This window comes from Pararge aegeria, chromosome 7 (genome assembly GCF_905163445.1).
Source record: "Pararge aegeria chromosome 7, ilParAegt1.1, whole genome shotgun sequence".
Classification (NCBI taxonomy): Eukaryota; Metazoa; Arthropoda; class Insecta; order Lepidoptera; family Nymphalidae; genus Pararge; species Pararge aegeria.
Genome location: NC_053186.1, coordinates 453,259 through 467,711, shown reverse-complemented (window position 1 = coordinate 467,711; position 14,453 = coordinate 453,259). Strand labels below are relative to the sequence as shown.

The following is a 14,453-nucleotide window of genomic DNA, read 5'->3' as shown; positions in this document are numbered from 1 at the left end:
GTTACTGCAAAAGGGCTTGCGACGTATCAACACACTTGTTGCCTAGTTCAGGCACAGCGTCCATCATGTTTGCCAAACCGGAATATGTTTCTACTGGTTATCTACTGGTCTGTGCTGAATATACTAACGCATTTGCCATTTCGTGTTTGTTGCTTGTGGTCGCTGTTATGCTCATGTTTGGCATTTGTGACTAACAGAAAGCGTGTGGACGCAGCATTAGACTAAAATTTTATTGTAATTTTTTAGGGAGGCCTTATAATACTTGAATCCATGGCTGTAAAAAAATATTTAAAATATACAGGATGTTTGGTGCATCGTGTGCCAAATCGAATCTGATGATTGGAGGGGTCTTTGGCTATCTCTTCAGCCCTCGTAAAAAAATCTTGCTCAAACGGTTTTTTTTATACTGATTTTAAATTGTTTTTTTAAAAATTGTAAAAATTCTACATTTAAATTTTAATAAAAAATAAAGTTGTTAAGTATTAATTAATTTTCTTTTTAATCTTTAATTTGTAACGTTTTACGCTTCTTTTGAAACTAGAATTACACGCCAGCAACATCTAGTTTTTGTTTTACAGCCCCGCAAAGTTTTTTTTACGTAAAAAAATAAGCTTGAACGTCAACTTTCGGTTTTAATAAAAAAAAAACTAAAAGTGATCATGTTCTTCCAATTTTTTTAAAACATCTCTGGACTGTCCCCTTTCTAATGGTGTGCAATATGCCATGAAAAGTAATTAGTAACATCACTAATTTTCAAATTTTCTAAACTTGGTCGCAATTTTCTAATATTCAACAGGTGAAAGAAAAACAAGGGTTTGCGTAAATAACACTCACAATTCACAAGGCAGATGACATTTTCTGTCTCTTTCATAAAGTTATACGCCCGTTGTTCGTTTAAACAGGCAAAAACACACAGATGTGGATAATCCTGATTTTTTAAAAAGAATACTGTGGACTGACGAATCCAAATTTACCAGAGAAGGGATTCTTAACTTGCACAATTTACACCATTGGGCACCGAAACGGCAAAACCCACATGCCAAAAGACAGCAATCTTTTCAAAGACGGTTTAGTGTGAACGTTTGGGCAGGAGTGATTGGGAATCAGGTAATTGGACCGCACTACCTGCCTGATAACTTAAATGGCGATAATTATTTAGAGTTCCTGCAAAATGATCTGCCGGAATTATTGGCCGAGGTGCCCGTGTTTAATGAAGATGTGCCCATAGTATTTCAAAATGACGGCTGTCCCGCGCATTGGCGTTTAACTGTGAGGGAATACCTCGATAATGTGTTCCCCAATTCGTGGATTGGGCGCGATGGGCCTATTGCATGGCCTCCACGTTCCCCAGACTTAACTCCGTTAGATTTTTATGTCTGGGGACGTGCCAAAGAGCTAGTATACGCCACAGAAGTCCCAACGAGGGAGGTACTAATACAACGCATAGAAGCGGCCTTCGGTACAATTAAGAACGAAATACGGCTTCGGACTACAACTGTAACAATACGTCAAAGATGTCGGGCCTGCATTCGAAACAGGGGTGAACAATTTGAGCAGAATTTGTAAAAATTATGAAATAAATGTTTCAAATGCAATGTATTATTTTTATTTCAAGTAAAACCTACGAAATTTAAAAATTTTACCTGCTTGTGAGTTTTATTTACGCAAAAACTTGTTTTTCTTTCATCTGTTGAATATTAGAAAATTGTGACTAAGTTTAGAAAATTTGAAAATTAGTGATGTTACTAATTACTTTTCATGGCATATTGCACACCATTAGAAAGGGGACAGTCCAGAGATGTTTTAAAAAAATTGGAAGAACATGATCACTTTTAGTTTTTTTTTTATTAAAACCGAAAGTTGACGTTCAAGCTTATTTTTTTACGTAAAAAAAACTTTGCGGGGCTGTAAAACAAAAACTAGATGTTGCTGGCGTGTAATTCTAGTTTCAAAAGAAGCGTAAAACGTTACAAATTAAAGATTAAAAAGAAAATTAATTAATACTTAACAACTTTATTTTTTATTAAAATTTAAATGTAGAATTTTTACAATTTTTAAAAAAACAATTTAAAATCAGTATAAAAAAAACCGTTTGAGCAAGATTTTTTTACGAGGGCTGAAGAGATAGCCAAAGACCCCTCCAATCATCAGATTCGATTTGGCACACGATGCACCAAACATCCTGTATATATATATATATATAAATATAATATACATATATATGATTTGTTGGACTACCGGCAAAACAATTTTGTTACGACTTTTTACTAAACGAGAAATCTAGGGTTTTTACAAAAGTTAAATAAATTTAAAATGTCTGCGTGCAAATCTTCTAAGACCGAGCTAATAGCAATCTACCGTTTGGAATTTTATAAGAAGCAGAAAAATTGGAAATTTTGTACATCGCGACAGGAGAAAAAATCCTCAAAGAAACATTTGGAAAAGAAGTAAAGAAGTTTTATAAATCTTTTTCGCGTTATCTATCCGCGTACGTCTAAAACGTCGAACACTACACGCTAACGCATTTTTACGATCTGTTTATCTATTTTATAAGAAACGATATTAATTTTATTTGTATCTTGTAGAATTAATCTGAACACAACCTACGATGTCCAAAGTCATGGAGAAAAGGACACCTCTGATCCTTTAAATGTTGCCTTTGTAGATTCAGAGTCAGGTGAGACATCTTTAACAGTAAAATTTTAAAGATTTCTATAACAAAAATCAGAAACCTTCAATCATATACAATAATACATATCAATATTTATTGTATACGATTTTTTTGAAGAAAGGCCTACTTCTATATTCTAGAATCCTATAAAGTTCCACTGCTGGTCGATTGATTCCTCTTTCTTGTGACCAAGTCATTGGTTGCTTGGTTAGGAAATGAGGGAATTACAATATTTGGTGTAAAATTTGAATGTGTACTAAAAGTAGCTAGCTAAATACCTAGTTGATTGGGTGCTCAGTTAGGGTTTAAAGTAGGGACAAACAAACAAACTCACTTTTGCATTCATAATATTAGTATTTGTATTTTTTACTTTCTTTCAGAAAATATCCAAAAATCAAATTCACAACCAAATTTGTCAAAAAACCGTGAACTCTCTCAGAAATGGCTAGAACCTGTCAACATATGGCCGGGTGAACCTGAAAGTAGCTTACCACTAAATGTTCATAAACAAATCCCTGATGAAAAATGTTCAAACTGCAGTTCAGAAGAGAAACCAAAAAGAAACTATGCTATGCAGAGGTTTGCATTAGTTATATGATTGGTATTTCTGAAATGACATATCCTTCATTACATATCGGGGGGGGGGGGCTATCTCACGGGGCTTGGATTAGACTTTTATTTACCAGTTTATTGAACACTATTGATTTTTATTATTGGGTATTAAACTCTTTTGTTACAGAACTCCCTTAGTATGGGCATCAAAAGAAAAGGCTTGACTAGTAGAATAATGACTACATTGATAGTTTTTTTTTTTTATACATTACATGAGTACACAGTAGTGAGATGATTGCAATAACCATATTAATATTATGAAAGTAAGAAGAAACACACAACAAACTTAGCCGGGTGTTCTTTTTGTTATAATTATCTCACTTTGTCATTTAAAATTATTGGAAGAGCAATCTGGTTGGAGCAATAATTCACACCCAAGCTTTTTTATCGATTATGTAGTACTTTATACTATTATAAGACTTTTCTAAAAGCTTATGTTTAATACAAACTTTTTAAGAGACATCTTCAAGATGTCAATGGTGGGTTGTTTTTGTTGCTCTTAATAGCATTAATTACTTTTAATTTCATGAAGGCTTCAAGAATTACACAATGCTGCAAAGTTGGGCGGCTACGAGGAAGACGACAACGCGCAAAACTTCCTTAAGGAAATAGAACCATATCCTCAAGATTTTGGCAACACCGATTATGATGCAAATGCCCAGGACACAGATTGCGAATGGACCAACCAGTACTACTGCGACGGATTCCATGATGAGGACAAGTGGCCGATGCAGTATGGTCTGATGATAGGAGCGGGGCATATGGCTCAGGAAATATGGTCTGCAGGTACGCCTCGCTAGCCCGCGTGCGAGGCGTGTGGTGTTTAATATTTTCGTAAACTTCTAATGAAAGCTAGGGGGATTTTAAACACGCCCTGCTCTAAGAAGGGCACAGCACAAAGTTAGCCGGTTTTCTTTTTTTAACACCATCACACAGTCGATTAACAAATAATGAAGGAGAAATGAAATTACAGCAATTCATGCAAAACCTTTTTTATCATTTATGTAATCCTCAATATTATGATAGGATTTTTTTATAAGCTAACGCTTTATATTAACTTTAAACTTACTGATATAAATAATATTGAGACAATATACAGAGCCAGAACAAGCCGTGTTGGACGAAGGCTATCCTGAAGATGCCGTGTACGCGCCAGCCGGCCGCATGTCTGTGTCCGCGGATGCCCGACAAGTCGTTACACCCGGGCTGTTTGATACAGTAAGTAATTTTGAGAGTACGTCAACCTAATCCTGGATAAGCAAAAAGAAGTAGGGACTGCTGTCAGCAAGCTCGTCCGGGGAAGGACCTCCATGCATATTTCGGTCGCTAAGTAGCATGGTTGCAACGCTGTGTTCCGCTGTAGAGTGTGGGTGCATTAACAGGCATGTGAGGCTGACACCCACCCCTCAGGTTGCTGGGCACAGGGCGGCACGTTGCAGAACGTGTTTGTTTATAAGCGATGGTTATCTGCTCACCGTCGCTCGCAATCGACAATTCGGTGTTAAAGTATTAAACTGTGCTGTGAAATTAAAATGGACCTAAAATTATTCGGTTTAGAGTCGCAAATTCCTCACCCATGATTTCTTGTTTTACAAGAGTGCTATTAAAAGGTCCCAAGCTAAAGAATTGTAGATAAATTTGCGATATTTGCAAATAAGATCCGTTTTACTGCGATGTCAAGGTATTGCATACTCGAAAATGACTTATACTAAGGTTACAAGAGGGCCATCTGCTTTCTCCGTTCGTGAACGTCGACGAGAGATGTGTCACAAGCCGATCGTGCCGGGTGGGCTCGTCTCGGCTCGGGTAGAACGTGACAGTGAGTCAAGACAGTGAGCTTTTTCGTGCGTGCAGCCTATGTCCAGCAGTGGACGCCAATGGCGGTCACAATGTGTGTCCAGTGCGAGGACGCTGGTACAAAGCCTTGCCCGTGTGCTCAGGCCGGGGACTGGTGCGACACGTCGGTCGACAGCGAGGGGGAGTTCATGCGGGGAGCCGACGCCGCGCCGCACTCGTCCGAGATCGACCTGGCGCTGCCTGCGCGTGAGTGTGACGTGACCCTTTTGTGATTAAACCGTCCGTCTTGTTGTTCTAGGCACAGCGTCTTTGGTGATAGGCATCGACGTCACTGTGTCGGGTTCGGCGCAGGAGTTGAATTACGCGACCATTAGGTTTAGATAATACATACTTTCATAATAACATCAATAAATTTGTTTGTTTGTTGGCTTGCTCGCTTGTTTATTCGTACCTAATTGGCTCCGAAAGTACTAGCTCGATGTTAAACATTTCTTTGGCAACAGAAAGCTCAACTACCACAAAGATATCATTCATATGTCATCATCATCACATCAACCCATCACCGGCCGGCCCACTACAGAGCACGGGTCCCCTCCCACATAGCACGGGTCCCCTCCCACATTGAGAAGGGGTTAAGGTCGTAGTCCACCATGCTGGCCTAGTGCGGATTGGGGGAACAGTCTATACATATAATAAAATCGTAGACTAGTTGTGTCTGTACATTAAAGATTTATGTAACAAAAATGAGACGTTTTAAATAAATAATAGAACGCAAAAATACATGTTGTGGCATTATGCGAAAACTTCTGAACCTATTTAAATGTAATTTATTATTTATATAATAGCTGATACTTTGGATTAAAATAAAATATACTTACGATTACTATACGATTTTACTCCATAATTCCTCCGTTACTTAAAAAAGGTTTATAATTTTTTTTTCAATGGCTAAGATATTTCCTAGGCATTGAAAAAAAAAATTTTTTGTGATATTTAAATGAACTTTATTTAACTAGTTAATAAGTGATTATAAAACTTTTAATGTTTACCACCTATATACCGTAATACCTTTTTTCTTATTGTTAGAAAGGTAAAATTTTTAAAAAGATTTTTAGCTCGTTGCGCCAAAGAAGTATAACTTCTGACGCGTATACATACATCGGGACAGCAGCTAGGTCTATACATTTATACGTTCGTTTCCCTACGGTGGCGTGGCGGGCCCAGCGCTGGGCGGCCCCGACGTGCTGGCGGCGCGCCCGTCGCAGCTGTCGGCGCAGCAGCTAGTGCAGGCCGCGCGGCTGCACTCGCGCCGCCTGCGACTTCTGCTCCGCGAGAGCGCGCACAGACAGGTGCGCCCACTGCTGCGAGACGGAGACGGGTGCACGCGCGCACTTCACAAGGAACCCTATAATAATATCAAATCCAAAGAAGCAAATTCATTTTTCCATTCAAACTAATCCTAAACATTCTAAGTGACAACCCTATTGAGGATAAAAGACCGACGCGCGCATGGTACCTACGCGGGGCGACGCGTACAAAGAGCCACTTGATTTTAACTTTTCATGTTATGTTAGGGCTGTGTCTGACTTCTTTCAGTCAAAATTATGGCACTTATAAACTCTAAAAGCTACGTTTCGCTCCACAGATAAGTCTTAGAGACATTCAATATTGTAATTCTAAAGCCTATGGAGTATTATTTCTACATCTACTTTATTGTCTTATTTCTATATCTATTTTTGCCCGCCCTCAATCAAATGAAAGGGCTGGACTAGTAGACCGATGTGCACTATAAGTAAAGTCGGGGGCTTTATTAAATTCGTTTTTTAAAGCTACAATTTGCCTTTCTTCTTCCAGAGACTACGCAGCTTAGCGACTCTGAACGCGGAGCCGAACAGTTTTGACGAGGACCCCACCCGAGCCCTCGGCCCCGCGCCGCCGCTCTGCGCTCAGGGAGTGTTCCGGGACGTGTGCGTGGCGGGCTCGCACACCGGCGCGGCGGCCAGGGGGAGGGGTCGTCTGCCTGAGATGGGGTACAGGAACTAATAGTCTGCCAAAACTTTGAATCACGAAGCATTCGTTGCGAATGCTTCAAACTAAATTTATTTTAGTTTAGCACTGGCATGTTATGAAGATACATAAAATAAAATTCAAACTATTTTTTTTATAAATTGGTGTACTACTTCTAGTTGTTACAATTTTTTTAATACATCTACAAGTTAGCCCTTAACTGCAATCTCACCTGCTGGAATGTGAAGCTTTCTAACATGAAACGGGCTAATCTGTTAGGGGTATGGCAGTTCTGTTTCGTCCCTTATCGGTTTCTACGCGACATCGTACCGGAACGCTTAATCGCTCAGTGGCCCCCGTCCTTGTCGGTAGAGTACAAGATACAAAAACTAAATAAATGTTTATAATATATACATACAAAAGTTCCTATATTCCAAATACCCTAAATATATTTTAGTTTAGTTTATTGATTTCTACTTTACTGTTAACAGTTTCAAAAACTGAAAATATAATTGTAATTAAAAGGTTTGTTATTTAGTTTGAACACATTTTTTAAATTCTACTACAGTGTAGCCCTTGTCTTAAATCTTACCTGGTGGCGAGTTATGATGCAGTCTTAGACGGTAGCGGGCTAACTAGTTAGGGGCAGTGGCGTGCATTTCGTATATGCGCATATGCACTGCCTACTGATTTTATACCATTTTCCAACTTTATGCCGACCCTAGTCAATAATCTTGAGTACGCCACTGGTACCAAACTAGTAAAAAAAATCCAAATTGTCCCTGCCGAGGATAGACCCCTAGACGTCCCACTGGTACGACCACAGCGCAAAGCAGATAGGTCGTAGATAATGAAAAGTCAAATCTCTAATTCCTTATGGAACAGGAGTTCTGTGCCCAGAAATGGCCACATTTTCATTGCATGGCTGCATCATTCCAAAGACTAGCATATGTATGGAATACTATAAAGGTCACGATTAAACTAAAGAAAACTATATGATTTTGTTACTATTTTGATTGTTTATCTTTATTTGTAAGTGTATTGTTGAAAAGTATTAAAACTATTAGTTGCTATAAATAATAACTGTTTTATTATATAATGAGCGTTGCTAAAGACCGATTCACATTACTCTAGTTGCTGTATCATATAAATTTGTCACAGCATTTTTTACATTCTTTTTGTTTTTTACATTCTTATGCCTCTTTTATAATGATCATGCAAAAGATTGCAAGATGCACACACAAACGAAACTGGAAACCATTGTATTATTTTCCTGTCATTGTGTTAATTGTCACTACAAAATTTTGAGGTTATGCTATTACTAATTAATACGCTGATACATTTTTAACCATGTTATCACTATATATTTGAGCGCTTAATAAGAGTCTGTACTCAGCCTAAATTTGAATAGAGAAGCTTCTGTTTTGAATATTGTTTATGTTATATACCCATTTAAGTGGACTATCTTTGCTATGTATTCCAATACTATTATTGGAGTAGACAACCACTTACTTAGTCTTTTTTTTAAGATTAAAAAAAGTATAAGTAAGTGTAAAAATGGACTGAAGAAACTACAGCTATTTTGCTATCACAGTCTCACCTATTAACATTTAGAAATATTCATGTAATCGTGTCAGAAATCATTATCCTTAAATGTTTTTTGACGTTGATGTTGAAGACGTTGGAATTGAATGCTGCTCGAAACATGTAAATTAGTCAAAAAATTTTACAAAATTCCTACGTTGTTTAGAATATTCATAAGTCCACAAATGTTACTTACCCAGTGTTTATTTTTTGTATACTTTAAAAGTTATAATTATGATTATGTAGAAGTTCGTGTTACTACATGTAATTAAACTTTGTTAAACATTACCTACTTTGAAACTAATTTTATTTTTCCCCAACCTAATAAAAATATTCCCCGATGGCGCCACCAGTACAAACATTGATATTATTCGGGATACCTGGCGCTCTGTGGGATTTTATTACAATTCTTGTTTGCATTGGTTTTTATGTTTGATAATTGATTCACACATATTCATTGCGAAAATTCACATTACCAAATGTTAAATATGTAAAAACCACTTTACTACTTAATAATGAGGAATTAAATCTGGTGAATACGGCAGTTTTTCTAGGAATAAAGTTAGATGCTAAACTTCAATGGGGTATGGCAGTAGTGGGCCCCGTCTTTCGTCAGTAGGGAACAAGATAAATGTTATAATATATACATACAAAAATTCCTATATTATTGGGCCCTCATGGTAATAATTTATCGAACAGGCTTAGTTCTGCCGCCTATGCAGTGTAGAAGATACGCCACATAACGGACATAGAAACTGCTAGGCTAGTCTATTTTAGCTACTTTCACAGCATTATGTCACATGGAATTTTACTATGGGGTAATGCTGCTGATATTGGCACTATTTTCGTGCTGCAGAAGAGGGCTGTTCGTGCGATCTATAAAATGGGTCCGAAAGAGTCATTGAGAGATAAATTTAAAGATGTTAGGATAATGACAGTATTTAGCCAATACATGTTTAAAAATGTAATGTATGTTGTTAAGTTTAAGTCTAAGTTTGTTGCGGGCTTCTTAGAGCAGGGCGCGTTTGGAACCCTCGTAGCTTTAGTTTTAAGTTGACGAATTTATTTATCGCCATCAACTCACTTCTGTCATATTTTACATGTAATGTGCGCATCAAAAGTGCCATCTATGTGCCTATTTGAATAAAGAAATATTTGACTTTGAAGCATTTTGTAAAATAATGGCTTTGACAAAATATTCAACGCCCCGTCTGTCTCGACACAATTCTAGCGTTAAATCCCGCATTACAGCAGCGTGGCGGGTAGAAGCTCTATATAAACAACGTGGAAATGAAAACCGAAATAATAATTCACAGGCTTTAGAGGTACATTATTTACTGTCTGGGAGATATTATGACATTTAAGCTTAATTTGCCATACTCCGCGAACAGCAGGAGAATCTGTATGATGTAATTTATAATTAATTCAATCCTTATACTCCACACCAAACAGATCCTCGGCAATGTACCCTCTATGCACGTTTCGCTCCGAAACCGGAGCATCCTCAGGAGATGTTGACTTTACAATGAATAATTGTTTGTCTGGGCGATGAGACGCGGTGGTGGTAATAAATGTGCACCCGCTTATGAAATTAAACATGTAAATCAGTCTTACAAACTTTATTGCAACTCACAGAGTCTGATATGTGATTTAAAAATACAAAAATAGTGGTTTTAGTGGGCAGTGAATTAAAACATTTTAAATACATACATACATTTAAATAAAAGTTAAGAGCGTATCCCTGGGGTACCTACACACGCGCCATCTAAAACTCATCAATATCGTCACCGATCTGATATGCGTGTAATTAGAAAGAAGTGTGTACATAGTCACTAACACAACAGCTCGGTCTCCTGTCCGTATCCAGTAGCTTTCTATCCTGACAAGGTGTGCCAAGTCAAGTGTCGTGTGGCGGCAGTTCAAAATACAGTTGTCATCACCCCGTCCGAGGCGACTTAGGCAGTATAACGGATAACGGCCAGCAGCGTCCTGTGCTACCAACTACTACTGCGACCACCAACCCGTCTGCCCAGCGTGGACTGTTGTTGGCTGACAAGTTGCCAACCGCTCAATTTGGCAGCACCAGTTTTATATTAATCGCAAATTTTATAACGAAGTTGCAGATTGAAACCTATTTTCGTATTACAGAAAGCTACTGAGAAAGGCTGACCAATTTATATTTATATAGACCATATTATATAGATAAATTTTACAATAAAGCTAACTTGACCGGGTGATATTAACGGGCAACAGATTGGTCAGCAGAGTTATTTTAATATTGTTAGCGCTTATAATTATTGTGAAACAATTACTATCCTTATTTTAGGGTCGGCGAGGTACGACATCAAACTGTCTTCTAATGATTTAAGCGATGGTAGTAAACCTGGTCACATGTGTCAGGTTGATTTGAATACTGGTATCTTTGGTCATATTTTTTTATTATTTTATGGTCACATTGGTAAAATTTATTTATTTGTGGTCAGATTTCTCTTGGGTATATCAGTAATGTACAGTATTCTCATTGGTCGGATTTATTTCTAGCTAACGGAGCTTGGCTGACTTAATAAACATCATACCTCCTAAACTTATACTAATTCTACATCTTAATATAATTGAGCACCTCGTATAATACTTCAATAACTCATAGTAACCCTGTTAACTCACGAACTTGTTTTTATGTCAAACCGATTTCTCCCGCACTTCTAGATTCTAATTTAATGATTTGTTAAAGTAAAAACTTCCTAAGGCGCGTAGAGAACTTTATATGTACATTGATATAACTTCACTTGTGAATTGTATCAAGCTATTAGGATTTTTCTTTTAATAATTTGTGGCTTGTATAGAAGTGTTGACGACCAGTTTACATTTATTCCTTGCTCATAAACCCTTCTTTATAAACCGATTTTTTTTTAAATTTAATACTACTTTTTGCTTGTTTCTATGAAAATGTATCCATGAAATGTAAGTATAGATATGGTTTTGTTTCAAGGTCAGGCGGAGTTAACAGGCTTACACTGAAACGGTTCGCGTAAACCAATTGTGATGTAAACGCGAAGAGAACAGCAGGACGGCATAGTTTCCAAGTAAAGCTTGCGTAATACTCAGAAGTGCACCTTCACACACTACGGATAAACTAACATTTATTTATTTATTTTAAATACTAGTAGTTTTCGATGTAAACATATTTCTACGATAATATCTATGATTTAAAGAAATACCAGGACTTTTAATTCTCAACGATATGTTTTATTTATAATGTATTGTATTAAAGTAAGTTGAAGAGTTAATTTTCAAAACTGCGCATTTCTGCATAATCAGTTTTTCATCTGCGACTTTGAGAACGTAATTTTTATCACCTCTTATTTTAGAGTTTTTTTTATTTAATTATTTCCTTAAAATAGAAGTAATTGATCAAATTATGTCCAACTAACTGTAAGTATCCAAAACTATTCACATTATTTATAAGTCGAATGATTAAAAAAAAGGTCCTTCAAAAATGGTCCCGGCAAATAATTGTTTTTTTGCAAAAATAATATCTTCATCATCATCGTATGAACCCATCACCGGCACACTGCTCCGCACTGAGAAGGTTGTAGGCCGTGGGCACGATGGCCCAGTGCGGATCGGTGGAATGTCTCCATATAGAAATTAAAACTTTTCATAATTATTTACAATAATAATATTCTGAAAACAAGAAAAAAAATCATTTTTCTTATAATAAACCTTATTTTCTTAGATTTAAGGTTCAAGGTTTTTTACATCTACACCCCTTCATAAAAACATTGTTAATAATAATAGTTGGAAGGATTTTATACTAATACAAAGTACCAATAGGGTACTGTTATAGTTAAGATCTAGATTCTAGCCAATCCGTAACACTTCACTCTCCGTACGAGTTTCTGCCCAAAATGTAGTCCAAGAACTGACTTGAAATTTTTATACAGCGTAGCACTGTTATGTAAAAGTGATTTTATTTACTACTTATTTCTTAATTGTCAAAGCAATGCGGATTAATGCCTTAGCGTGGCCGGGTACACCCAGTATGTTTGTGTGTGTGACATAGATGTCGGTGTCAACGCATGTCCAAGTATAAAATCTTTGGTACAAGGGGAAAGGGTAAAGCCACTATAGTATACTCTGTTCAGGTAGTTAATAAAAGTTAAGCAATCAAGGCATATCTTTAAATCTAGAAATTTATTTAAAACATCTACAAAATTCCGATCTCCGAAACTTCATGAAAGTTTAAAGGTACAATTTCGGAATAAACTACTTAAAAAAAATAACCGAACTGATTACCTCTACCTTTTTGCAGGAAGTCGGTTAAAAAGATATACCTAGATTGTTTAACTTAGTCCAATACCTAAAGATTTAGGAAAATAGTAATCTATATCATGCAGCCTTCATTGCTACTTATTCTTCGTCCTCACTCTCCGAAGTCTCCGATGAGTCAGCGCTGGGCGCGACTCCACTCTCCCTGTCACCCTGTTCTCTATCCCTGAACTCCTTTCCAATCTGTCTGTGTAGCGCACCCTCTGCGTCGCTCTCAACTGCGTATTTGTCCGTTTCGTTGTCGGTGTCGTCGGTGTGTGTGTTTGTATCGGCTACGTCGCTAGTCGGTTGTGTGTGCTTGGATGTGTTCGCCGGGAAAAGTTCGCCCAGAAGATTTCTGCAAACATAAATTACAGATACATAAACATCTATTAATACTAATTATTTCTGATTTCTAATTCGGTATAAGTTTGAACTTGGCGTCTCAAGCCGACTGTGGGAAAAGGCTCGTGAAACGGACGGATGGATTGACAAGCAAGCCAGATAACTTAGCGCGTACGCCAATTCATCGAACCGAAAATAAAATACGTAAAAACGTACGGAATAAAAATTACTTATTTTAAACTACTGTTGCACATTTCTAAGTAAAAATTAGTGTTTTTTTTATTTTGGCCGAATAAACGATATTTTATTTTATTTATTGTCTACATTCAAACATGGCATCCTACAGCCGCCATATTGAATTTATAGCCAGTGTCACTCGGTGATATGAAAATTCTAAGTATACCTCATATTGAATCGAAATTCTACAGCTACGGAATAAATAAATTTAGAGGATTATATACATTACCGGCCCCTACGGTCTCTCCCGTTTAGGGTTAAGTCCGTAATCCACCGCACTGGTTCCTTCGCCATGAAAGCAAGTGATAAGGAATCGCTGCAACTCACGCGACGCGGTCCGCAGTGCGCGGGCTCCAGCGGAAGAACTCGTCGGCCAGGTCGAAGGTGAGGTTGCTGCGCATCACCACCTTCACCGGCGCTGGCTGCTCCTCGCCGCTGCGCTCGTCGGCGAGCTCGTCGTCCGCTTCCTGCCGAATCCGCGTATGGCAAAAAAACTAATAGTAGGCAGAGTGGTAGTAGGCCGATACGGTGACACTTATTCATAATAATAAAAACTTTTGTTCGACTAAATCTTTTGACAATCATAACATCAACTGTGGCATTTAAAGTCAAATGAAGATACAGATTACTATTGGAATAGATAAAAGGTAGATACTATTATTAAAACAATATTCATACGCACACACGTACACGAGTAATTAGGGTTGTTGATTTTTCTTACATTACTTTTATATGGTAAAAAATACGCGGTGGCAACCAGAGAGGTAGCTACCGCGAGCCGACTCACCCGCAACGGTGTGGACGGCACAGCATTATACTCTCGTCGCTCATTGGCGCGACGCTCGTGCGTGTTGTTACGACGGAAGCGGCTCTCCACTGGGAACAAACTCAC

At 37.6% G+C, this 14,453-nt stretch overlaps 2 protein-coding genes across 2 annotated transcripts in view; one reads left to right on the top strand and one right to left on the bottom strand.

Moving 5' to 3' along the window:
- The first annotated feature begins 2,244 nt into the window (after positions 1–2,244).
- On the top strand, positions 2,245–8,959 carry LOC120625182. Its single transcript, XM_039892165.1, has 8 exons — positions 2,245–2,447; positions 2,586–2,677; positions 3,052–3,250; positions 3,816–4,069; positions 4,383–4,501; positions 5,224–5,326; positions 6,305–6,429; positions 6,935–8,959. The coding sequence occupies exons 1-8, from the start codon at positions 2,314–2,316 to the stop codon at positions 7,121–7,123; spliced, it is 1,215 nt and encodes a 404-aa protein (XP_039748099.1). The 5' UTR covers positions 2,245–2,313; the 3' UTR covers positions 7,124–8,959.
- A 1,316-nt stretch (positions 8,960–10,275) lies between these two features.
- The window catches only part of LOC120625145, a 40,269-nt gene continuing 36,091 nt past the window's right edge, over positions 10,276–14,453 (bottom strand). Inside the window, exons 34-36 of the mRNA XM_039892107.1 lie at positions 14,349–14,437; positions 13,889–14,028; positions 10,276–13,337 (exon numbers count right to left, since the gene is read on the bottom strand). Of these exons, the coding sequence (XP_039748041.1) occupies positions 13,082–13,337; positions 13,889–14,028; positions 14,349–14,437 (485 nt within the window). The 3' untranslated portion in view covers positions 10,276–13,081. The remainder of the gene's footprint in view (positions 13,338–13,888; positions 14,029–14,348; positions 14,438–14,453) is intronic.

Bases quoted from the DNA above. Each gene is read 5' to 3' on its own strand.
- LOC120625182 (XM_039892165.1), top strand. From the start codon at position 2,314: ATGTCTGCGTGCAAATCTTCTAAGACCGAGCTAATAGCAATCTACCGT. The intron at 3,251-3,815 runs GTTTGCATTAGT...AATTTCATGAAG, and splicing joins AGAAACTATGCTATGCAGAG to GCTTCAAGAATTACACAATG. The intron at 5,327-6,304 runs GTGAGTGTGACG...TGGCGGGCCCAG, and splicing joins CGACCTGGCGCTGCCTGCGC to CGCTGGGCGGCCCCGACGTG.